The sequence below is a fragment of the Ambystoma mexicanum genome, chromosome 6p, assembly GCF_040938575.1.
Source record: "Ambystoma mexicanum isolate Mex_15411 chromosome 6p, UKY_AmexF1_1, whole genome shotgun sequence".
NCBI classification, from domain to species: Eukaryota; Metazoa; Chordata; class Amphibia; order Caudata; family Ambystomatidae; genus Ambystoma; species Ambystoma mexicanum.
In genome coordinates this window covers 589,644,020-589,670,793 of record NC_090935.1, presented here as the reverse complement: position 1 = coordinate 589,670,793, position 26,774 = coordinate 589,644,020, and the positions used below count along the sequence as shown (strand labels likewise).

Below are 26,774 nucleotides of genomic sequence, written 5' to 3'. Positions count from 1 at the left end.
ATTGCGGGGAGACGCCCCCCGGGTCTTTCACTGACGACAGTGAAGGAAGCCATTGGATGACATACTCAGACTCCATTTGGTGCCACCTTTGAATCCATCTTTTCTACTAGGCCGCACAATGATTCCTAAGAAGCCTTCTCTCCCCCTGTCCAGTGCTGCGCACAGCCTGCTCTGACACCCCGCGCCACCTCCTCACCTGTCTGCGCTGCCTCAGTCCTTTTCTCATGGAAGCCCAGGTGCGAATTGTTGCAAACTAAGAAACTATTCTTTCTCTTCCTCTGAGCTGATTGCCCTGTGTGTGACCGGAGCCTGCCCTGTGCGTTCATCCGTCTCCACAAACCTGCCTTTGACCCTCCCACCTTTAGAAATGATTTCCTACACAGCATTTGCCCCTCTATCTTCCTTTCATGTAATAGTTGGTGGGACCTTTCCACACAGACCACCCTTGATTGCCCCCAATATACCTAATCCTATGTGATCATTTATTCTCCATGGACTAACACCTATCAATCCATTCGTTTGAACCATGAGGCACCAGGTGAATACATCTCAGATTGAAACCCCTAGATAAGGCACCTGGGAAAAAAGGACCACTGCACCCCTGCCCCCACAAAGGCCTGGGTTAAGAATGTGTATATATTTACCCACGATTTACTGGAGAAGCCGCATTCTGGTAAAAGTTATGTCGTACATTACTCTTAGCATGCCAATGATTATTGTGTAGGTAAAACCTTTTTTTGACTTGCAATCTTTCTCCTGATCTCGTTCCCCCTACTGGGGTGTGTTCATTTATTCGCATTGGGAAATGACCACCTTCAAAATCAAACCCAAGAACTTTTCCATAAAGCACTATGGTTCTTAATCTAGGTTTCCGCTAGTCGTGCCATCACTAATTGCACACCAATGCTAAAACGGCAGCTAAAGCAAATGTACATTTTATAAGTCTTACGGCATAAATGCCATTTTATAAGTATGTATTACTGTTTGCATACTGTGGGGTACTGCAGGAGAGTTTCCAGGAGTCCTGCGGTGTGTGCTGCGCTGTCCCAAGAGAGTCTGTCTTCACTCTCTATCATCTACAAAAACTCCACTCCCAACGCAGAGCGTTGGAGTGTGTTCAATGGAGGGTGAGCATCTGTGACGGGCTGCAAGAGGAACATCTACGCCCTGTACAAAAAGACGTATGGAAGTATGTAAGGAGATAAAGGAGTTTCTATTCACAAGTAGTCAGGTGCATTTAAACTCCAAACTAGTGGCGGTTGACTTATCATGCAACGTCGTGAATAACGCCACAGTGAAGCCAGCAAAGCCTCAAATACAAGGCGGTTTCCCACCTCTGACGGGTAGAGAACTGCTAAATGACGGTCATCATTGCAGATGTTAATAGGGAGTCCAATCAGTACCCGCTTACCTGCCCCATGTCGATACTTGAACTGGAGCCCAGAATCTCACCAATGGATGCAGTGAGAGAGGATCTCTCCGATCTGCTCGTGGCAGTAGCTGATCTGAAAAAATTGCTGCGATCTTGCCCCTGCGATCCTCCCCGCCTACAAGTGCACATTTCCCCCTCGAAAAAAGTTTTACCTAGGGAAATGTAAAATCGAATATCTGGCATGGAAGGCAAAAATAGGGGGGTGGAGCGAGCTGCATACAAGTCAGTTGACTGGACGTCCACAAAGAAGTTATTCAAGCTCGGATTTGGGAACCCTAAAATGGCACTTTAGAGCTAACGTTTCCCCTAGTCTTGTGCCTAAACCATCGGATTTAAATAGAAAGGAAACCTTGACAATGTCTATGTCAAATCCACAGAGAAATGTGCTTCCCCCCCCCCCATTTGAACTAACGGATGAAGACATGCTAAACAGTGGACCTTTGTTAAGTGCCAACAATGGATCCAAGGACAGTAGTGCTTTACCACAAGTGGGGACTGGCCATACTGTTAAACCAAACAGCATCATCAGGGTTCCATATCTAGACCCAGCAGAGACTCGGGAGATTGAAGAACCCACCTCAGTGGGCTGTGAAGTGACTACAACAGTGGACACATTGAAAGGTGCCGGCATGGACAAGTATGAGATTGGTTTCGGCCGAACTGCAAACAGAGCTCGCTCGGCAAATTCTTAACCATCTGGTGGGAACGCAAATTATAAGGAAGGAAGCATGTGGGGCTCACTCATCGGCTGTGAGTTGGAAATCCCCCCTTGTCGACAGGAATTCGACACAATCAATTATGGGCGGCACATCTGACAACAGGAGCCGCCTTGCAAACACAAGATCTTTGTTGCAGGACTCAATTGAAAATATGACCCTGGCTGCTCGCTTTACCAAGAATATTGCCTCCTTGACTTTAAAAGTAAGTTGCTGCCCTGAGCCTGATCAGAGAAAAAACCTGGATGGGCAAGGAAACGGCTCCTCGATTGACTCAAACCATATTCCGGCCAAGAAATCAAGGCTCGGAAACACTAAATGTCAGGATCCCAATAAGAGAGGTCTACAAGTCCCCATCAAGCGAAACAAGCTCGGTAGGACTCAAAATATGAGGGGCTGCAATGTGAGGGACCTTCAGGGAAGGAATAAACCTACAGGGGAACCCGAGTCCTCTGAAAATTAGTCCATAGAATCCTGTGATTTAGAACAGGAGAATAAACCTATGAAATACAGCTACCCTAAGAGACTAAAACAGAAGAAACCAGCGGAGGATGAACCAAACCAACCAGTGTGGGCAGTGCATTTGCAAGACTCAATCCTCTCAGCAGTAAAAATAACTTTAGCACCTTACCTTAAATGATATCAAAAATTTGAGCGAAAACTACAAAGACCAATCGACCTTAATTGCCCTGATGAATTCCAAATTGATATTTGTGGAATCCTTTATAGAATCTTTACGAGAAAAGAAGGGAAGAGAAAAAGAAATGAAAGGCATGATCCTAAAATCCCTGCCTGATCTTCTACAAGACAGTAAGTCTGAAAAGCATATCTTTTTGGGGGGTGTGCGTGAAATCACCTCCTGGTCCAACCTCCAAAAGGGGCACAAAAAAGGACTCGGCAGCTTATCCTAAAGAGGCGGATAATCCAGGTGAGAAACTTGCCCCTTCTCTGGAAGGCCAGGAAGTTGCAAACCAAGGTGAAAGGGCTCCTGACACCACTGACATCGATATGCAAACTGAAAAGGAACAAGACTGAGCTCCATCAACCAGCTACCCCTCAGAAACCTCTTTGCAGCAGAAGGCTTTACTAACTGATGCTTTGGTGCACAGTGATGTGGATAGATCAACACCATTGAATGTGCCTGAGAAATCAAAGCCGCCGCCTGATAAGAGGGGGAAAAAACAACCCTTTTTTCTATCTTTCAAACAGGAAAAGGAGGGGGCAAAAAGACAAATCCTAGTGGGGCTGGCAAACAAGTGATGAAATAAAAAAACATTAAGAAATCAACACAAGGGAAAGAGTGCGGCTCCAGAGGTTTCTTGAGAAACTGAAATATTAAAGCGGAGGATAAGCCACCAAGAAAGGGCCAAATGGTCGAAGTTGAAACAAGGGTGAGAAATAACAAATCCCTTGAGAAACCAAACCTTGCTTTAAATCAGGAACTCCAACGGAAACCGAGAAGAGACTGAGGAGGATAGCATTGTAGAGCTGCTAGATATATCAGTCTATGAACATGAGGACCAATATACTGCAGAGGAACAAAACAGAACAGGTTGGGTTGTTGCCCAGATGAGTTTGAGGAGGATGGGTCCCCCATCTCGAGGGTCTCCATAAACTCACGGCCATTCCTCATTATATCTGAAAAAAGGAACAAATTGAGACCTGATACTGTTAGTGACGTTGATGCTCTGCCACAAACGACTAATGAATGAGCTACTCAAAAAAAAGATGATAGACTTTCATCGAGTCAGATATCACAAGATCGAGATAGGTCAACCTTGGACCATAGAAATCAGAAAAGACAAAATCACAGGGAACAAAGCAATGGAGAAGTGGTCTGGGACCAGAGTTTAGAAATCACAGTAGAGAGAATTCTGAGAGCGAAGGACGGCCTAATTCTAAATACATCAAATGTAATGACTCTTTTCCATCACATTCCACGACTTGAATGTTATACACACTAAGATTGACATTAAGATTGTCAGTTTCCCCAATGAGAGGATGAATTATCAAGTAATCTTATTAATTAGCTCTGTGGCTCTTGTGACCCTTCCACTGGACTCAAACGAAAATGTCCGTTATTTGGGCTTCGATCTATACAGGCGATCCTTCCCACATAACCACCAGTTAAAAAGGAAAGAGGAGGTGGGATCGACTCAAATGGAAAGCCCTCCGAGTTTGGTCCACAGTGGCTCAAGTTGTGCCTAAGAACCCTAAGGTTCAACAGGATCTTGGCAGAGGTATTTCCGTGAGATAACTAAGATTTAGTGAAAACCTGCAGTCATCTTTATCAAATAAAGAAAAAGGGGCTCCAACTGAGGTCAGGATCACGGAGGATGGGAGGTTACTGAAACCTCAAATGTTAAGATGACCCAAAAACAAATTAACGTGTCTCCATCTCAAGACCCGTCTAACTGGAATTGGTTAGCTGGTGCACTAGCTGCCAAATCTGCTGACTAGGGCCAGAAGTCAAAGTATAGTCAAAACTTTGATATTGGGAGCTGGAACACTTGTGGTTTAGGCGCCTTTTCAACGAGTTGTAACCAGAGATTGCAAAATTGGATATAATCTGTATCCAGGGATCATGGCTCAAGAACCATCATTGTTTGATGGATATGGGGTATACTTCGATCCAGCGAAAGAGGGTTAATGTGGCAGAGCGTCCTCTGGCCTTATGGTAATGATAAAAAAAAACGGACTAAACGTGAGAGTTGTGCAGTCAATAAATCCTAACCCTTATATACAGATTTTAAGGATTGAATTGGGATCCAAAGAAAAAGGAATTCCTGTTGCTATTAAATCTGTATTTTTTTTTTACTTTTATTTTTGGTATTTTAACAATAAGAAAACATACATAACAAAAAAAGACATAGCCTTGTAGGTCGCCCTCCTTGTCCGCCCACTTCCCCTCAGGTCTGTTCCTTTCTCCATTTGAGTATTGGACTTGCAGTACATAGATGTTATTGATCGTTGCCAGTGCGGTTTCATTGTGATGCGTTGGGAGACCCAAAGGCGTTGGGATCTGGGGAGGAATTGCACGATGAGTTCTGGTCTCGGGTGGACATTAGATAGGTAATTTATGGGCCCCGGATGTCAGGGGGGCGCGCATGATGGGGTAGGAGTCTGATGAAATTCACTTCAGTGTCTTGGCAGTATGTTATGTCCATCCGCCATTGTTGGGTCGTCTGTATCGGACCTTTCCCCCATGACATTGCAATTCTTCTCCGGGCAACCAGTAGCAACAGCCCTGCTAGTTTGCGTACTGAGGGGGTAGGTGTTTAGTAGTAGAGTGATTTTGGGGTCAGGTTCCAGAGGGATATTGATGATTGCCACCGTCGTTTCCAGGATCGACTTCCAGAATTGGTGTATGGCAGGGCAGGACCATGCCAGGTGAAGAAAGTCGGCTACTGGGGCATTGCATCGACTGCATGACGGTGATGTGGGATGGTGTGCATGTATTCTGGCGGGAGTGTGGTAGGTCTGGTGCACGTATTTTAGGTGCATCAGTTTGTGTCTCGTGTTCAGAGCCACTCTTTGGGTCTGGGCTAATATGTAGTCCCGGTTTTTGTCTGGGATTTCTGTTCGCAGGGCTTTTTCCCATCTGGCTTTTGGAGTGGGAGGTGGTGGGGCTATGTCCGTTAGTAGGGTTTTATAGATTAGTGACACTAATCTGCCTTCTCCCTGGGACTGGACTACTCCATGCAGAAGTTGCAACGTCGGTGGCTGTTGTGGAAATAAGGGGAGTATGGCCTGGAGGGTGACCCTGAGGCGGAAGTATATAAAAGTGTGAAGAGCTGTGGTGGCTCCACACGCTCTGGCTTGTTCGGGTGCAAGCAATTTCTGGTCAGTGAACAGGTCCCCCATAGTGTGCAACTGGAGCTTGTCTGTCCAACTCAGGTATACTTTTTCTGAGGTTAGGGGGATTCCGGTTATGAATCTTGTAGGGAGAAGGGGGGAAAATCTTTCCCGCATGCCATATTTTCCTGTTATTTTTTTCCAGATTGCGATTGTTGAGAGTACTGTGTAGAGTTATATGTGAGCGAGGTTGGTTATACAATAGTGTGATGAGTTCAATGTAATAATTTCCGAGGCCTAGTCTTTGTAGGACCTCAAAGAGGAAGGGCCATTCGACAGAGTCGAAGGCCTTTTCCGCATCCAGGCGGGTCGCCACTGCTTGTTGGGATGGGTCCAGTCCCTCCATGACTCCGAACATTCACCTTATACCAAATGTCGTGCTTCGCCCGGGAATGAACCCTGCTTGATCTGCGAGTACCAGGGCTGGCATCAGCGCAAGTAACCCGGTGGTTAGGATCTTGGCCAGTATCTCATTGTCAAGATTGATCAATGAAATTGGTCTGTTGGAGCTGTAGTCCTCTGGGGGTTTCCCCGCCTGGTGTAGTAAAACCACATTGGCTTCACGGAGCATTGTGGGGAGGGTTCCTTTGTCGAGTGCTTCCTCATATACTTGAAGCAGTAGGGGCACTAAGAGGGGGGACAAAGTTTTTATAGAATTCCCCTATCAATCCATCAGGGCCGGGGTCTTTGGTCTTGGGGAGGTCTTTAATTGCGAGATGGATTTCCTCCAGTGTGATGGGCTGATTTAGTAGCTCTCTTAACGCGGCATCCACCCAGTATAGCTCAATTTCGTTTAAGTATTTCTGAAGTTCGTCTTGCTTGGCGCTTTTTTTGAATTCATAGAGATTTTGGTAAAAGGTTCGGAAAGTTTCCGCTATTTCTTTGCTTTGTCTGTTTGGACCAGATGGCCTCCGTGGTTGTGTACTTGTGTTATCTGAGAGGGTGCTCTGTCTGCTGCCATCAGTCTTGCTAGGAGGGCCCCTGGTTTTTGTCCCTCGTCATATTGGCAGATGCAGTGGCCTCGGGTTAGAAATTTTATTTTGCAGACGGCCGCTTCGTGAATGTGTCCAGTTCTTTCTTTAGTGTCGCGAATATTCGCAGGTCTGTGGGTGTCGGGTGGTGTTCAAGGTCTTTTGACAGGCTTTGCTTGCGTTGAGCTCTCTTCTAATGAGTTTCAAACTTACATGTTCCTTGCCTATGCACACTCCTCTTACTTAACATTTTAGGGATTCCCACAGTGTCCCGGCGGATGTCACTGAGCCTTGGTTGTTCTCTAAGAAGGAGGCGATCTCCTTACAGAGCTCCTCTTCGAACACTTGATCCAGTAGCGCTCCCGGTTTGAATCTCCAGTGGCGCTCCCCTTTCGGCTGGCCAGGGGGGGTGCACTCCAGCGTAACCGTTGAATGATCTGATATTGTCCTTGGCAGGATGTGGCATTGTCCTCATTGCAGCTCCAGGCTACCAGGAAGTAGTCTAAACGGGAGCTTGTTTTATGAACCCAGGAGTGGAACGTGTAGTCTCGGGATGTCCCATGTTGCGTCTCCAAGGCCGTATGCTCTGCAGATTTCGCGAATTTGGAGTGCGGCTTTGGGGGGAGTATTGGAAGTTGGGTGTGATTTGTCTAGTTGGGGGTCTAGTATGGTGTTCATGTCGCCGCCACAGATTATCGTGGCTGACCCAGCTTCCTCGAGGTGTGTCATGACCCATTCGAAGTTGTTTGCCCCATCGATATTGTGACCGTAAGAGTTCACAATGAGGAGTTCTATTCCCCTCTAGTATTTCATGTACGAGTAGTGCCCTGCCTGTAGCGTCCTTGTAGGTCGATAGTACCTTGAATTTTAGGCTTTTATCTATCATCAGGATGGCCACCCCTCTTGAGTATGAAGAATACGAGGAAAAGTATCTATGGCATCCCCATTCACGGGCCCAGCGATTTTCCTTACCCGGGAGGTGGGGGCGGGGTAGTTTCTTGGAGCAGAGCGATGTCTATTTTGTGTCTCCGAAGGTATTGGGTTATTTTTCTTGTCTTTGTCGGGTGGTTGCCACCTCTAATATTCCATGAGGCTAACTTGTATGTGACGCTGCAATGACTCGTTGACTTGTTTTAGGACCCCAGTTCCATTGGCTACGGGCTTCTGCTCGTTTGTGGGTTAGTGTATGGAAGCCTCCATTCTGGATCTGTGGGCTATCTTGGAGTATTTTTTCTGGCACTCGAGAAGATGGGCGGTGGAGTTTCGGCTCTCGGCAGGCTTGTCTATCAAACGTTAAACAAATTCCCTCCCCATCGCAGGCAACTCCCAACTTGCCTGACATGTACCCCTTTCCAAAGTCCCAAAACATAACTCTGCTGTGCTTGGGGTGCTAGTGACCTCCCAAGGGTCGTCGCCCCCTTTCAAATTTTTGCTATCTGAGATTCCAGGCAGATGCCCTGGGGGGTTGGGTTGATCCCCTTCCCATGGTGAGCTGTGTCACGGGGGGAACTCTTACAGGACGTTCTCTCCTCGGAGGTCGCGGGTTGTTCGTTCCGGTTTTACAGCCCAGTTTGTCCAGAAAAGAGTTTGCTTCTTCAGGGGTATTAAAGAATTGGATTTTCTTTTGTGCTGAATGCGCAGCTTGGCTGGGAATATCATGGAGTAAAGCATTTGATTATCTTGCAAACGTCTTTTTACCCCCGGCAAATGTTCTTCGTTGTGTCTGGACTGATGGGCCGAAGTCCAGAAAGAATTGCAAGTTGTCCCTGTCGTAGTTTAGATCTCCCTTCTCTCTGGCCAGGCGAAGTATCGTGTTGCGGTCTTTATAGTTAAGAAGTTTAGCTTTGATCGGACGGGGTGGTATCCCGGGGATGGGGCGGTTGGCGGGGACTCTGTGGGCTCGCTCTACTACGAACAGGTTGCAGAGTGCTGGGCGGCCGAACAATGTTGTGCAGATTAGTTCTACGTAGTCCTCCATTTTTATTGTGATTTGGTGTTCTCTCACCCCAAGAATCCTGATGTTATTTCGGCGTGATTGCCCTTCGAGATCTTCATTCTTGGCCACCACGGCCTTCATTTGCGTTTCCATGGTCAAAAGTGTCGATGCCAGGGATAGTGTGTGATCGACTAGGTCTGAAATCCTTTGCTCGGCTGTGTCCAGTCTATCGCCATGTTTATCCAGTCGGTGCTGGATCTGGTCGACCTTTGAAGATAGGTTGTCGAGCTTGCTGTCGATGTTGCCGAGGCCGGATTTGAGCTCGAGGAGGATCCCTTTGATGTCTATGGATTGGTCGGCGTCATTATCGAGTTGCAGGGTATCTTCGGGATCGGATGTTTGGTATGAGTGTTTTAGCCACTGATCCCGATTCGAGCGTGAGTTTTCTCTGTGGTTTGTCAGTTTTCCCCATTTTGTGGGCTGATTCGTCCTTGCTGTATAGGTCCTTCCACTTTTTGATCTTCAGGATTGAGGGGGATGGGGCTTAAGGACGTATGACCCTGTGAGGAATGACGGTGCGTGGTTGAGGCTGCAGACCCAGTTCACGGTGCAAATACTTCTGCTTGGAGGTTGTGTGCAGGGGGTGGGCCCGGTGCTGAGTGGCATAGTTGCCTTATCTGGGCACTGCTCAAGGCTGGAGAGGTGGCGCTGGGAGTCCTCACCCAACTTGGGGTGGTGTTGTGTGGTTGAAGCGCCGTGGGGGGTGCCTGCGTGATGGTACAGGCGCTCTTTCTTCCGTTAGCTGTGGAGGGACCTTTGCCCTGCTCAGGGTCTGCGTCTGGGCAGGCTGCCAGTCCAGGTTGGCGTTTTTTATTTCTCCCCGGGTCCGGAAGGGTGGGGGGAGGGGTTGTCAGGCTCGCCACCGGATGGTCCAGTTCTATAGTCACTGCGTTGCTGGGCCCCCTTCTGTGGGCCCGTGGGGACTGTTGCTTAACGCTGTCGCCTGCACCACAGGGCTTACTGCTTTGATCTGGAGCAGCTTCCTGGGTGATTTCTGGGGGAGGGCGAGGGCTCAGGGACTTCTCAACTTGCAGGGAGCGGGTTGCTTCCCCCCAGCTGCGTCTTCCTGCAGACGGTCGGCTCCTCCTCTGGGTCTCACCCCTTCCTCTCCATCCCTGGCATCAGAGGTTGGGGGGCTACTGTGACTCTGGACGCCCACTCTGCTGCTGCGGCATCGCTCGCCTCGCTCTCCGCTGCGCTGTCAGCCTGCTCAAATTCTCACCGGCAGGTGGACGCGGTGGCCGTGGATCTGCCCCCTGCGTGTGCGACCAGCCTTGGGGCGAGTCCTCCTCAGGCCACGCCACAGATGTTGCCAGGGCACACCTCACCTTACTCTCCGGGCCCACCGTGGCCGTGCGTGAGGGGAGCCGCCTCCGCTGGCCTTCACCGGGTTGCAGAGGGTTGGGCCCTGCTGCAGTCTTCTTCGGGGGCGGAAGAGCGGCTATGCTGCTGTGAGGGCGAAGAGCTCTTGGTGGCTGAGTTTTCTCGTTGTTGTGTGTCGGGGGGGGGGGGGAAGAGGGAGCACCTGGGGGCAGAAACGGGTGTAGATGAGCCTGGAATCTATCCTTTTCAGGATTTATTAGGAGTTTGACGCCGGAGCTCGCTAAGGAGCCGCCATCTTGGTTGGCTCTCTAGCACCTTCTTTTAAATCTATATTGTTGATCCTGTAACTGAGTGGATGGATCAAATGTCAGAGGACTACACAGACATTCCAATAATATGTGGCGATTTAAATGCAAACTGTCTTGAGGGAGCACAGGAATCCAAAGAAGCAGAACATGTAAAGAAATTGGAAACAAAAACTGTTGGGGTCAAACATGGCTGGAAGAAATGGAATTAAGAGGGATTTACCTCTTTAATGGAAACATCAAAACGTGACATACCAGCAGCCCCTAATAGTGAAATGGATCCAACAAGGCTATCTTGGATTACTTCTTTGTGTCAAAAAACGTACTCCCAGACATCATATCCTTGGTTGTTGAGCAGGCTCGACACAGTGATCATGACCCAATTTTAACAACTATTTTGGGAACGACATAAGGTAAACAACTATGGAACCAAGTGATAGGATTAGAGGGAGGACATAATACATTGCAGATTCTGCCAAGAGATGTTCCCCTATTGATATAAGATCTTGTGATATGGCAAAAGAAGGAACAGAAAGTGGACTACGATCAAGTTCTGATAGACTTTAATGAACGTAAAGAAACATCTATAACCTAAATTCAAAGCACTCCACATTTATGATAAGGACATAGCCCTACAAAAGAAACTACTGAGAAAAGTCATGTGAGAGATGACTTGGTGAATAATGAGTTGCTGCGTAAAGAAAAACAAAGATACAAGAACTGGCATAGTCTGTATTAAGTAGGGCTCCTCTAAAATGACGCCGAGAGTATGTTGAACGCATTATCCAACACAAATAGTAGGAAGTTGTGTCAATTACTGAATGATAGAGCAAGATCAGTGAATCCACACCTAGCTAACGCTATTCCTGAGGAAACATGGGTTCTACATTTTAGAAATGTGTTTGAAGCAGCGAACAACATATTCATGAAGACGAAGCTGGGAAGGAAAGACATACAGAGTTAGATTATTGAATTCCAAAGAGAGAAGATCGAACTGCTTATAAAAAATGAAAGCAAATGGCACACTCCAGGACCTGATGGGATTTCAAACCTGTCTTGAAAGCTTCCCCAGAGCAGTAGGCAGTGCTGTGAGACAGTTTATACAGAAGAATAATGAAGATAGGCAAAATCCCAGAATCATGGAAAGCGGCGATAGTGGTACCGATTTTTAAAAAAGGAAACCGCTCATTACCTACCAATTACAGACCAATCGCACTACTCGACATCCTGGGAAAAATCTTTGCAATGACTCTCCTTAGGGGACTGAAAGAGTGGATTAAGTTGTCGAAGAACCTCGATAACAGACAGGCTGGTTTTGTCAAAGAAGTGGGGTGCAGTCTAAACCTACTACTACTGGGTCTGTTAAAAAGCGAGCAGGCCATAAGAAACAAAAACTGTACATGGCAAGCATTGATCTTCAACAAGCCTTTGAGAGTATAGCCTTGAATATAGCGGATGCCCGAATGATCCTTTTATCAGCGATAAAAGACCTGTATTCAGGAACAAGCATGCAGATCACGATGGATTAACAAGGAACCATCACAAACAAAACTGAAACCTCAAAAGGGCTAAAACAGGATGGCCTTTTGCTCCAATTCCATTTAACTTCTTTATAGAAGATTTGAAAAGGGTTCTGAAAGATCTAACAGCATTTCCACCAATATTTAATAAATGAAGGTCAGCTGACTTTTATACTCAGGCGACTTGGTCCTCGTGCATCAGACCAAGATTGGGCTACAAAGGAAATTAAATATTCTCCAGAAGTATGTGGATAAAAACAGCTTGAAAAATCAATGCTGATAAATCCAAGATCATGATATTTGGGGTTGTGAGAGGAAGAAAGAAGAAAGTTGGTTGCTCGACTGGAAACAACTGACACCAATCAAAGAATTAAAATATTTGGTCACAATGATAAGTATGACAAAAGGAGAGAAACATGGATTGACTGCTTGAAATCTAAAGTTAAGTCTCACAGTACAAGGCAGGACGATTGGCAGAAGGTATGGGAAATTCTCCCTTCAACCTATTACAATCTTCTATATACAAAAGGTGAATGATGGAAAAGGACTGCACATCAATACTTGAGAACCTAGGTTTATCCATTTAAACCCTATGCAAAAATCCAATGTTCGTAAATGTTGGTAAAAAATATCTTATGGGTTGATTACTGGTGAGTGACGGAAGAAAAAAAAAGACCATTGTCAGCCACTCTAGCACACTCAAAAAAGAACTATAGGCTTTTGAACACGACTCCTGGATACTTAGAAACGTTTCCACAATGCAAGCAAAGACACATGTTTTTGAGATTTAGGCTCAATGTTCTGCACAATAAATCCCCTCTTCAGAGCTATGATAGGCACCAGGGATCAATCAACTGCCTTCTTTGTGACTCACTGAGAGAAACTTTGAAACATTTGACCTTGCTTTACACCAATGCTAAAAGACTTGAGAACAATCCACCTATATAAAATAATCTCTGAAATAGCGGGGCTAGATGTGGAGAAATGGTGGGACCTCGTGTATGGGGGCAAAACCAGAGTCAATTTTGCAACGGTTAAACTTCTTGAGGCAATGTAAAACAATTGAAGGAGAAGAAGGGGATAAGGTCTAAAATATAAAATCTTCAGATAAAACTTGAGTTATGACTAAGGAATGGATATTAAGTGGAGGGTGGGGAAATTTTGAATAATGGGAACGGTTATTTAATTTGATTGTTGGATGAAAAAGTGAAAAGTTTGTAATTAACTATATACACTTAATAAAAATAAAACAAATTAAAACATAATAACTGTCCCTGATTATAGTTATGGGAGCAGACATCTATGAAGGTGACACTTTTTTCCACCAACAACAGCCTGTTAAACAGAAGTAATAGAAGGTGGGATGGGCAAACATTTTGGCACTGGATCACATTTGGGAGGTTGGTGGAAGGTGGTTTGGGGAAATGGGTATCTGCCTCTCAGGTATGATCTTGTATGAGCCTGTAAATGTGAAATAAAAGAAGAGATTGTGCTGAGCAAAGCTGAGCAGTTCCATCTCTTTGTTAGTACTTTGGAATTGCTGCAGCCCATTCCCAAGACTTGTAGTGGTGCCAGACACTGGTGAATGTCCTTCTTGTGCTCAACACCAAGGTGCGAGTACAACTAAGAGAAAAGCTACAGAAAAACTTTGGGAAGCGATTTAAACATTGCTATTTTCAAATAAGTGACTGGACATGAATGATGTACTATCAAAATCTAGAAGGAATATAATATGAATTCCATATTTTGTGGCTTGAGTATATTTATTTTGGTCTGCAATTTGCAAAAATTACTACAATGGTAAACCCCCCCCAAAAAAGTAACAAGTTATGGTGAACATAAAGAACCATTAATAGGTTTACATCTAGTTCATATTGCAACATTACTAACATTTATAAATCAATACTAGGGAAAATCAGACTACTATTGTCACCCTAGATTTCCAAAACTTACCGTGCTTTTGTCTTTCAGAAGTTTTTCAATTACTTCTATTAACATTTCTTTTTGATCTGGATCAAGGCTAAAAATCGAAAAAATTATTTCATTTTAGACGTGTTTGTAATGAAGAATTTTAAACAAAACAAAGCAAAACTCCACATTTATTTGAAAACACATCAAAAGAAATCAGAGGACCATTTAACAAGAAAAAACATGATCACTACCTGTATTTTACAAAACCAATGTATATACAACAGGATAATTGCAAATAGGAAGAAATCCAGTGGCGGAACCCGCAATAATGAGTGAGAGGTCGCCATTTTGCTGGAACCATGTCCCATTACGTAGGAGCCGAGCCAGCCCATTGTAAACGTGCAGCACTCTCCCACCTGCTTCTGGGCTGGCTTAAGTCAACGGGGAAAAATCAGTATAATTATCTTGAGAGAAGGCTCAGATTTGAGTTGGCTCTCAGATTGCTGTTCTTATCAAATAAATTCCCCCATGAGGACGCAGAGTTTATACATTTGATTGATTTCAGAATTGCATTTAGATAGATTGCATGCCCTTGCAGAGACAGGGAAAGGGCAATTTTATGGGGAGTCATCAAAGACTGGCGGGGGTCAACAAGAGGAAGAAAGGCTTTGGAACAGTTTTGTTGTCAGAATGGTGTTTCTGGTCAGAGATGGTCTTCATGCTTCCTTGGGAAATTCATTTAATTTTCCAGTATGCACTGCCTTGGTATTGTGACTTTGCTCTAGTTGATATTTTCAATATTTCAGAGACTGTAGCATCAGGACTTTCCTTTCACAGAAATACTTATGGATTCCTTGGAACTTTTTCCTAGGTTTCCCAGAATCCAGCATTAGGGATCTCGTTCTCAAAAATATCCTTTGTACACTTTCCAACTTTGACTGAATTTTCCAGGATGCAGCGTCCGTTCTGAACCGTGTACTCTTTAGTTAGTTAATGTAATTTGGGAACTTTAAAAAAATAGGTCTACAAAACAGTATTATTTCAATTCTTAAAAGTGAAATTGTCTGAAATAGTTGCCCCTTGCTGCAAGAATACGTAAACAATGTGGTGAACACTAAATATTGAAATTGCTGCATGAGCTCAAATCCCGGCTTGACCACTTAACTAAACTGTGTAATCATGGGCAGCTTACTTAATCTGTTAAAAGCAACTTATACAAAAAAATAAAATGAGTTGCAGAATGTAATTATGCAGTGAATGCAAACATCTATTTGACTGTTTAGTAACACTGCTGAAGCCTTTCTGTCAGTTTACTGCTCACAAGGGGAACAGGAGGTCATAGTGAGGTTGATTGACATGTGGTTCCTTTCAAAATACAGGTGAACTCTGCATCTGTGAAACGGAAGCAATTAAAAAAAGAATAAAAGTCAAACCATTCTGAGTACAGTGGTGAAGAGGATACAATAGTTTATGTCTTCAAGATATTGGGGGTGTAACCTGGAAAGGGAAGGAGGAAAATTGGAGGCATGCCCTTTGTAAGGTAATTATGCCACAGCATCTTACATATTATCTCACTCCTAGCTTGCTTTAAGAAATCCCACTGGAATCGTACTGTGCACCAACTCCCACCCAGGGGTCCATTACACTTAGTATTTTGTGCTCCGTTACAGTCTCCCATCGATGCACCCATTGGAAAGTGCACTAACGCTAAGATATACTTAAGAATGTGCACTGAAAAACTGAATTGGTTTACTATGTTGTTGCACGTCTGGGTCCTCTGTTGAACTTCACTGCCACAGTGTGCTCCTTAGTGCCTCTCCACCGACGTTTGTATCCCAAAACGACAAGCCTCACATTTTTTTGTACATACTGTCTCACATCCAACTATCCCTAAGAAAGCATGCTGCATTGTCTCTAAATTGTAATCGTACATTACATTGCCTCCTGTTATGTTTTACATATGGGTGGCACTGAGATGGGGCATTGACTTGAACTGAATTGCTTTACTTCATACACTACAGTGTTTCATATCTGGGGGCCCTTATTAAGTGTGCTCAAATAGTTATTCCTTGGATAATGCATCAATTCCACACACCGACATATCCCCAACAAAAGACCTTTCCTCATTTTACATACTGCCTCACAATGAACCAGTCCCAACAATGTACTGCTGCGTTCAAATATAGGCATCCCTAAGGTCACACTGAGTTTCTATGTTTTGTGCCGTTGTGTGAAAGTGCATTGCCACATATTATTCCCCATGTTCCGACACCTGAGTAATCACTAGCAATAATCCTTGCCTCACAGCTAACGAGCCCCATGAAAGTGTGCTGCATTGTTTCCAAATTACAGCTTGCTGTGTTCACATATAGGTCCTCTAAAGGACATTGTAGTGATGTATATTGTGCCCTGCTTTGCTTTACATCTAGGTGTCCCTGAGAAGGTGAATTGAGTTGTTTCACTTTAAATAGTGTTCTACATCTGTGAAGGTTCATAGCTACATAGAATTCTCCATATTGATCACACCTACGTATCCCCCCCAAAAAGGGTCTGGCATTGTTTTAGGCACATTCTCACTTCTAAATATGCCTGAGACACTGTACTGTTTCGTTCACAGATGGGCATCCCTGGCAAAAGCTTTGCATTGCAGTATGTTTTTCAATGTTTTACATTTGGATGCACATTAAACAGTTTGATTTTATATAATATGTCTCATATCTGGCTGTCCCTATCAAGGTGTGTTGCCTCATATTGCGCTCAGTGTTTTTCACAACTGGCTATCCTCAAGTAAAATCTTGCACTGCTATGCATGCCATCCCAAATCGGAGTCTTTCTACACTGCCCATTGATCTTAAGAGGAGGAGAAACGTGACTGCTTATTACACTCAACACAGCAAAGTGTGTGCAATATAGAGCGGCAGTTCAGTGGGGGGGAGGGGCGGCGAGGATGGGTCCAATAGACTGATAGTGGACGATCTTCACAGCAGACGAGGCACAGGGTGGTTAAAAGAGGTAGAGGAATGTGTGCTTTGCAATTGTTTTCTGCTGGACGTACCCTTACTATTAGTGCCTTGCTGAACATTATTTCACTGTAGTCTGCCTGGGCCCTACAAGCGATTATGCCTGGAGTTTAACTGGTTTCAGCCCACGAGCCTATGAACTTTACACCCACACTTGACTGGGTACAGCGTCGGTGGCAACTAATTATTACTATACCGCAATCGTTTTATGACCGCCGCAAGTGGCATGTGCCAAAGGTGCTGCGTCTAATCAGAGCAAAAAGGAAGAAAAATTATAAATTACTCACTGTAGTGACTAACGTACTCTTAGTCTATAGTCCCCTGTCCTCCATACTGTATAGGCGTCCCTTCCAAGGGACGGGAGGCAGAACCCTTTTCACCAGAAAAAACCTTCATCCCCTTTAAATTTAGAGGCACGTGGGAGCATGCGCTGCCCTGACTCAACCCTCTGGCGCCATACCCAAGTCCCCATTGATGCGTCGACAATAGATTTAACATTTTTCTAATGACACCAGTATTATTAGGGGGGAGGTTGGTGGGACGTATGGAGGAAAGGCGACTATGGACTAAGAATATGTTAGTCACTAAGGTGAGCAGCTTATTGCTCTTACGTCCCGTCCCCTTTCCTCCATACTGTATGGGCGATTACAACCGATTGTAGCCCCAGGGTGGACAGGAGACCCTCCTTAAGTGAATAGGTTCCTGAGAACCGCCTGGCTGAAGGCCACATTAGATCTAGAGCCGGCATCCAAACAGTAATGCTTGCAGAAAGCCGAGGGAGAGGCCCAGGTGGCCGCCCTGCTTATGACTCGCTAAGGGACATGGCGCTGGAATGCGATGGCCGTTGCCTTGGCCCTGACTGCGTGGGCGTGCATGTTGGCCGGGAGAAGCTTATGCTGGCCCTCATACGCTTTATTGATGGCAGAGACCATCCAGCGGGATATGGAAGCCTTAGAGGACAGATAGCCTGTTCTTGAGCCTCCGAAAGTAAAAAACAGTGTGTCCGGTTTATGGAAGCACTGGGTCCTGTCCAAGTAGACATTCAGGGCACGCCTGACATCCAGGCAGTGCAGCACTCTGTGCTTCGTCCTTGGGATCGGGAAAAAACGTAGGAAGGACTATTTCCCCGTTCAAGTGGAAAGCAGACTAAACCTTGGGCAGAAATGCCGGGTGTTCCCGCAGGACTACTTAGTCCTTGTGAAAGATAGTAGATGGTTCCAAGGCGACCAGCACCTGGATTTCGCTGACTCTACGAGCCGAGGTGAGGTCGACTAGTAAGGCCGTCTTGATGGTGACAAGCCTGATTTCCACGGATGCCATTGGCTCAAACGGGTTGTGAGTGAGGGCGCACAAGACTATGTTGAGGTCCCACACAGGGTGCAGTCTCTTGACGGGCGGGTAGAGCCTTGTCCTGTCAGATGTTTCTTGACTATAGGGTTGAAGGAGGAGAAAATGCCTTCCTCCGAGTTCCTGTAAGCCCCAATGGCTGCGAGGTATGTGCAGCAGATGTCCACCTGCACGCCTGAGTGGGCGAGGTGCGACGAAAAGGAGAGCACGTGGTCCAGGGTGCACGCCAGAGGGTTGATTGCTTTGGAGTCTGCCCAGTGGCAGAATCTGGTCAATTTGCTCTTGTACTAGGCCCTGGTAGCTTTGCTCCAGGCCCCCTGTATGATCTCCAGATTGGCCTGTGAGAGGCTAAGGTGCCGAAGCATTCCCTGACCAGGTACCACGCTGTGAGGGCTAGTTTCTCTGGCGCAGGGTGGATGAGTCTGGCCCCCTGCTGTGCCAGCAGATGTGCTGGGCCCGTCGGGAGGTGATTTGGGGGGGCACTTCCGAGAGGCTGAGGAGCTCCGAAAACTATGGCCTGGCCGGCCACCATGGAGCTATTAAGATGAGGAGTTGGCAAGACTCCTTGATTTTGCAAATTATCCTGTGAATCAGGGGAGTGGGCAGAAAGGCGTAGGCTTTCATGCCGGTCCACTGGAGGTGAAATGCATCACCCTGAGAGCCGGGGCCCAGACCTTGCCAGGATGTGAACTGGAGACACTTGTTGTTGAGCCAGGTGGCAAAGAGATCCACCTGGGGGTGACTGCACCTGTTGAAAATCTCCTGAATAACGAGGTTGTTTAACTGCCACTCGTAATTGTCTGCTCCCAGTCTGCTGAGCCTGTCCGCTTCCAGGTTGGATTCCCCCTGGAGGTGGACTGCCGTGAGGTAAATATTTTCCAGGGCCCACTTCCACATGCTGATCGCCAGTCTGCACAGCAGAGGGGATCTGGTGCCTCCCTGCTTGTTGACGTAGTATATGCTGGTCGAGTTGTCCGTCTGGATGAGGACAACCTTGCCTCTGAGAAGTGGTAGGAATGCCCTAAGCGCCAGCCAGATGGTGTTCAGCTCTAGCCAATTGATATGGTATTCCTGCTCCAGTAGTCCAGGTGAGGCGGAGAAGGCGGCCGTAAGGGCTTGCCCGTCCGTAGGTTGCAGTCTCTGGACCACCAAGTCAGGTCGGGGTGGAGAGATGGAGGAACATTGATCATCTCGGATTGAGAGGCTAGCTCCTGGTTCCATGAGGCAGCGAAGTGCAGCGGAATCCTCCTCATCCTTAGTCTCGTGTGTGGAACATTTAATAGGACCGCTGCCAGTAGACCCTGCAGATGTTGGTACCACCATGCCGAGGTCACACCTCTGCTGACGAAGTGGTTGGTGGCCCTCTTGATGGCCGAGATTTTGTCCTCCGAAGGGAAGACCTTCTCAGAGCACATGTCCCACATAAGGCCCAAGAATGTCAGATTCTGCGTGGGCTGCAGCTGCGAATTCTTGAGATTGAGCGAGAAGCCCAGATTGTGCAGTGTGTTCATAAGGGCATGGGAAGAGTGGTGAACCGCTTCCGGAGATGTAGCCCCACCGAGCCAGTCATCGAGGTATGGGTAGATGTGGAGGCCCTGCGCTCTGAGGAGGGCAGTCACCGCATACATGAGTCTGGTAAAGACCCTGGGGGCCGAATTGAGGCCAATAGGAAGGACTTTGTATTGTAAATGGTAGCCCATGATCTTGAACCATAGGAAGAACGATGGGGCTGCCAAATCGTGACGTGTAGGTACGCGTCCTTCAGATCCAGAGAGCACATCCAGTCTCCCTTGTCCAATGTCTCTGTTATAAAAGCTGGCGTAACCATCTTGAATTTTTGCAGGGGTAAGGAGAGGTTGGAGTGGTCTAGCACAACTCTCAGGCCCGCCTGGTTCTTCTTCTGAATGGCAAAAATCCTGGAGTAAAAGCCAAAGCCTCGCTGGGAGGCTGGGACTTCCTCCACTGCCTGGCTCTCTACGAGCAAACGGATCTCCGCCAAAAGAGTTGCTGTCCCAACCTGTGGGAGTGGAGGGGAAGAGGGAGGAGAGGCTGAGATAGGAAGGCGATACCCCGTGGATACTACAGAAAGGATCCAGGAGTCCGCAAAATTCTGGCACCAGCTATATGCATGGAGAGCAAGCTTGCGCCCCATCAGAGACACGTGGACCCGAAGGGGCGTGTCCTGTCCCCCCAGCCCCCTTTTTGTTGCTTGCGCCTGTTCTGAGACTGCAAGCGGTCTGGCTGCCTGGGTCTGCGTTCCTGGAAGCCGTGTAACCCTCCGTACGTACAACCCCTTTCTGAGCGCTGCTGAGATTGAGTGTATGATTTGGGCGTGGTCTTTGTAAGGATGGATAAAGACTTAGCTGTTTGTGAGCTGTTTTTCTTCTTGTCCAGCTCTTTGTCCATAGATGAGTGGAAGAGGTAAAGACCCCCCCACCCCCTGAACGGTAGATCTAGTATGCGTTCGTGGACATGCGGGTTGAATTTTGTTGCCCGGAGCCAGGCTGTCCTCCTCATGTCCGTGACAATACAGATGGCATGGCCTGAGATGTCAATATGGGTCACTGTGTATGTCATAAGATCATGCGCCACCAGCTTGGCATCGGCTAGCCCCGCCTTAAATCGTGATTGGCTCTGGGTGGGGAGATCCGTGAGGAAGTCTGCAATTTCCCGCCATAATCTTTGGTTGGCGTTGGAATAGAGTTTCTTGCCATACGCCTCAAAGATCTTATCCTCCTTGCCTAGCAGCGCCGCAGAGGAGGCGGCTGAGGACGACTGAGGCGTGGAGTATAGTGATGCTGCAGCGATCACCAAGGACTGTGGCTGAGGGTGGGCCGAAAGCAAGAGTGTATCCCCTCCATCTGCCTATACTTGGCGTCCAGGCATCGATTGACCGGCTGGGCCGAGTGGGGTTTGAGCCAGCCCTTCTTGGCCAGGGAAATTACATCGGTCTGCATAAGAATCCCTGATTTGGCAAAGGGGTGTCGTGTGAGGACTTCAGCCAGAACCCCCCTCTGCTGGCCAGCAAGCCGTTCGTGGAAGGCCCTGGCTGAGCATGGTGTGTCGGGATCCTCCTCATCCGTATCCTCCGGATCTGGAGGATCCTGTGGAAGAGGAGTAGTTGGCGCCGGTGGCTGGGGTACAGGGACCGCGGCCGGAGGCTGAGGCGGCGGCGGAGGTTGAGGGGTCGGCTGTGGAGCCGGAGGAGGCGGCTGCCCCGGGGCCTGGGGTGCCGACGGAGTCGTCTGTGGTGCTGCTAGCATGGTGGGAATGACTTCCCTGATGACGACTGAGGATAACGCCCATCCGAGGTGACTTCATGAGGCCGAAGAACCTCTTGAAGAAAACCTTCCCACTGACTGAAGCGGTGGCAGGGGTTGCTGACAGGGTAGCGGGAGGCTGCTGAGGCCGCTGCATACCCTGTCCATATGAGCGCAAAGGAAAGCTGCCCTGCGCTAAGAGGGCCAGGCTGTAGGCCACGTACAGGGTTGAAGCCAGTCCCACCTAGACACTCGTTCTTCGCCGAATTCGTAGAATGGCGTCAGACGGGTGCCTCTTCCTGGCGCGGCAGCCATTTTGACGGGTTGCCTGCCACGTGCCTGCGACGTGTTCCTCGGCCCGCTGGGCCTGGCCTCCTCCAGGACTCTTGTGTTTGTATCACAAGGCCTACCCTGCTCCTCAGGCCTAGGCCCCATAGGTGTGGCACCCTCGACCCAGGGGTCGGCAGAGCTGCGTTTAGCCACCCCATCGGACATATTGCCGGTATAAGGGCAAAGCGCCTCGGCCATGGTGCCAGTATAAGGGCAGAGCCCCTCGGGTGAAGACCCCGAATAAGACCCTTTCAGTCCCTCAACACTGGCACCGGGAGGAACCACTGATCCCTCGGCCCGGGGGCCGGTAGCTGCAGCAGCCTCGGTGCACATGCTGGTAGAAGGGCCGGAGCAGTCCCTCCCGTGCACGAGAGTCCCTGGGAAGGAGTCTCCCTTGCGGGATGTGAATGGAAAATATCGGCCCTAACTTGGGCCTGTTTCGATGTTTCACAAAGTTCTTGAAGTCATCTGGAGGAGACCTCTGGAAAAGCTCCCTCCACTGAACAAGCTTGCCAACCGTGGTCTGGGCAAAGGCAACGTAGGCAGAGGGCGTAGGGGTCTGAAATATGGAAGACCCTGTTGCAAGTTGGACACCTGTTAAACCCTGTAGAAGTCGACATGCGTCGGGGAGGAGTGTGATGCCTGAGTTCCGAGTACCTGAATGATAAAAAGACAAAAAAGAAGACAAAGAAGAAGTATGCGCGTGTGGAATTACATGGCCGTAGCCAAACCCAGGAGCGCTGTTGAATTCGGCCCGTTCCCGTCGACGCGGAAAAGGGGACTGCAGTGTGGCGCCAGAGGGCGGAGTCAGGACAGCGCACGCTCCCTGGGCTGCACCTCTAAAATGAAAGGGGAAGAAGGTTTTTTCTGTTGAAAAAGGTTCCGTCTCCCATTCCTTGGAAGGGACGCCCATACAGTATGGAAGAAAGGGGAGGGGACGTAAGAGTACTGGGAGTAACTGTAATTACATCCTTTAGGAGGACAATTGACACAGAACTTCAACCTTTTTGGGGGATAGAGTGACTGTGGGTCTCAGAGCCTTTGAGCTCTTTTCCTTTTCAAGGATCAACTCATAATCCCAGCACAGCTGTTGGAAGGCATAGGGGGAAGAGGGACTGTGGGCATCGGAGCCTTTGAGCTCTTTTCCCTTTCAAGGGCCAACTCATATCCCAGCAAGGCCGTTCGAAGGTGTAGGGGAAAGAGTGATTGCAGGCCTCCTAGCCATTGAGCTCTTTTGCCTTTCATGGACAAACTCATAACCCAACGTGGCCGCAGGAAGGTGTAGGGGAAAGTGTGACTGCAGGCCTCGGCGCCTTTGACCTCATTTCCCTTAGGGTTATATTCGCTGAAGATTAGGAGTGATCCTAGCGCTACGTCATTAGGCGCTATAGTAAATGCTGGGCAATGTTTGGTATTAATAAAGCTGGAATGGAAAGAAATCGAACGATTTAATAAATGGTGCTTTTTTTTCTCTGAAATTAGGCGCAACAAAGATAACAGATTTATAATTGAAGATGTAGCCCGTAAAAAATCTCATAGTGGATCAAATCGATAAGAGGGAGCCCTCAGACAATGTAGATCTAAAGGAACGGTGGGCTCATCTTCAACAGCGCAAAGTACTCTACCCAACCCCCAAGTAATCAGAAAACGCCTAATAAGGTGAGTATTATGGGGTAGGGAAGTGAAGTTTCAACACTACAGCAAACAGGCGTAGAACCAATTTGTTCACCATTGAGCTTCGTACCCGGGCCTAACTGTGTAGGGTGGGAAATTGGGTGATAAAAAACAACCATCCAAGCCGTTTGGGGTAAATGATGTCAGTGCAAAATAAGAAAGTACAAGAAATTGGGTCGTCAATAGGAATAGGAACCCTTTAATTAGACAAGCACAGGAGAACAAAGATCAACATCAAAATTATGTGGAGAAAAATAAATTGCATTTTGAATGAAGACCAAAAGTAGGCTTGAACAGTCCTAAATCGCTCTAACGTGCTAAGGCTTTTACATGAAATTCCAGTCTTGGAGTATATATACTATTAATATAGCTCATATCAGTTTCCCCTTTGGTGCTGGCACTGAGCTGGTATAAGTCCATTGGAGATTTACCTTTGTTTTAAAAACCATGTTGGGGTAACTAAATGAATTATTAAAATATGGTTGCTTAACTTAGCAAGAAAGGGGTATTGATCTCACAATGGCATCTAAAGTGGATAAAGATCAAGATACAGTAATAAATGATAGTGCAAATAAATCGAGCCAGGCACAGGCCCATACAGTTATGGATCGCCTGGGGGATAAAACTCAAAGGGTCTACCAACGAGAGGAATAAAGATTGTCTTTGACGAGCTGAGACTGCTGGTTTGGAATACCAGAGGATTCAACAGCTTTATGTCAAATGAAGGTGAGAATGGTAATCAGGATAATGGTGACACAATCATTATTCTGGAGACATGGCTGATGTCTAAAATATGGCATGGGTGCACAATCATACAACAGGCTGCCACTAATGTAAATGGAGGAAGACCCTCAGGAGGTCTATTAATTGCAATCAGGAATGCCACAACAAAATCTGTAAGTTTAATATCAAATGCACATTCGGGTATTTTGGCAGTTTTGAGTGTGATCCTCTTTATGGGAAAAGCCCAACGTATCCTCCTAATAAATCTCTATTGGAACACAGTGACATCTGATTTAGACATTCTTAAATGCCGTTTCAGACTGGTTAGGAAATTGGTTGGCTGAAAATGAACCCTTCGTCATCCTGACAGGCAATCTGAATTCATATGCCTCAATAACGGAGAAAGCAGCAGTGTGCAGAATGTACGCCAAGGCAAGACATGGCGAGCAAAGTTTTGGAATGGGAACTAATTGTTGCTAAGGAAAATGTAGCAGGAGACCTCATTCCAAAGATGACATGGCAATGACGAAATCAATAATCAATTATATTCTTTTGACTAAATCTATGCTGGATCTGTGTTCCTCCTTGATAATAGAGAATAGCTGTCTGAGTGATTATAAGATATGGGTATCCTTTAACAATGAAGCAAATAGAAACCAATCTGAGATTCACAGAAATCTTCTAGTGAATTGTGCAGGGAACGGAGTACAACATTTTAGAAAGGGGAGGGGCGGTGGGGGCCCTAGTTGAGAAAATTGAGGGTTTTGTAAAAAATGCATAATTAAAAGAGCTGCAGCTGGCTTGCTCCAGTCACGACTTTGGTTCCTTTTGTGGCAAAAAGAAACACCATGCCCCAGCAAGTTTCTACTGTTAGAAATGGATACATAAACAATATGGTTTTGGGCAAGGAAAACATTTTTTAGACAACAGTTATGACAACTCTCCTTGAGAGGACTGGAAGATGATTAAGACCATACAAAGAAATGTAAAAGATTATGAGCATATAACACAAGTTAATGGGGAATAAATGTTGAAAACACTATGCCGAAGTAATACAAGAAATGTTGGGTCTTTTACAGCTTAATACTCGATACGAATTACAGGGTAATGCAGTGAGCTCTGAAAATTGGTTGACCCATTTGTCCCAAAAGAATGGAGAAACAAGTACCCATAGCTACTTATCAGAAACGATAGTATGAGAATTGGAGTGTGATACAGATGATGTAGAACGTGTTATTGCAAAAGCATACTCTTTAAGGGCTGCATGAAGTCAATATTAAAATTGAGTAAAGAGTTGTGGGCCACCATCCTTTATTGGCCGTTTACTGACATTATAAAATATGGTATGTTGCCAGAGTCGTGGGAGTACTCGATCATTATATCCATCTATACAAAAGGTAATAGGGAGGATCCCTTGAACTATAGCCTTATAGCACTGTTGGATTCTGACAGCAACTGTTTCGCTACTTTGGTTTTGGAAAAATTAGAATTTTTATAAAAATTCCAAACATGCTTGAGAAGGGGTATGGCTAGCTCTCTAAATGGCCTGGTACTTCCGATCCTAACGGATAAGATATGGTTGTGCAAAAAAAGTCCGGCCTCTTCTGTATTCGTGGCCATGATCGATTTTTCTAAAGCTTTCAATATGGTCAACCGTAATCTATTGTGGTCAAAGTTAAGAAAATTGAATGTTTCTCCCGCACTATTATAAATCCTTGAATATATCCATCAAGGCAGGGAAGTTAAAATAAGGTTTGATGACAAGGGCAATCTTTCAGATTCTACATCTACCTCAAGAGGTTTACGCCAGGGCTGTATTCTGGCTCCATACCTATTTAATCTTTATTTATCAAAGCTTAGAGACCTTACAGGATGTGTTGATGGTTAGCCCTAACACTGGAGGCCTGCATATTAATTGGCTAGCATATGATGTTGCACTCCTGGACATGACATCAGTTGGCCCACAGCGCTTATTATCAGCCCTAAATTTGTATGCTAAAGAAAAATGAACTGTTGATAAACCATGAGAAGGGTAATGCCATCCACTTTAACAAAGGCAGAACAAATTGTAATAACAAATGGTTCATTGATGGGATCGAAATCAAGTTGACCAATAAGATTATTTATCTGGGATTATGATGGGTAAAGTCAAATAAGGAAATTCTCTGTAAACAGAATGAAAAAAAAAAAAAAAAAAAAGACAGTTGCTCAATTGGCGTTTCAAACAAAAATAATGTATCATCTATTTTGTAAATTTCCATTAAAATCCAGATAAGATTCTACATTGAAAAAGTGATCCCCAAGGTTCTTTATGGCCTGGAGATCGAACCCTTTTCATTTGTTCTGCTTTGGGAAAGATTGGAAGGTAGGTTTTGGAAAAAAGTATTGACC

At 46.4% G+C, this 26,774-nt stretch overlaps 1 protein-coding gene across 1 annotated transcript in view; it reads right to left on the bottom strand.

The window, feature by feature from the left end:
- Window positions 1-26,774, bottom strand: part of AP3B1 (adaptor related protein complex 3 subunit beta 1) — a 2,743,269-nt gene that overhangs the window by 2,347,608 nt on the left and 368,887 nt on the right. The window contains exon 6 of the mRNA XM_069627424.1: window positions 14,072-14,138. Coding sequence (XP_069483525.1) covers window positions 14,072-14,138 — 67 coding nt within the window. The remainder of the gene's footprint in view (window positions 1-14,071; window positions 14,139-26,774) is intronic.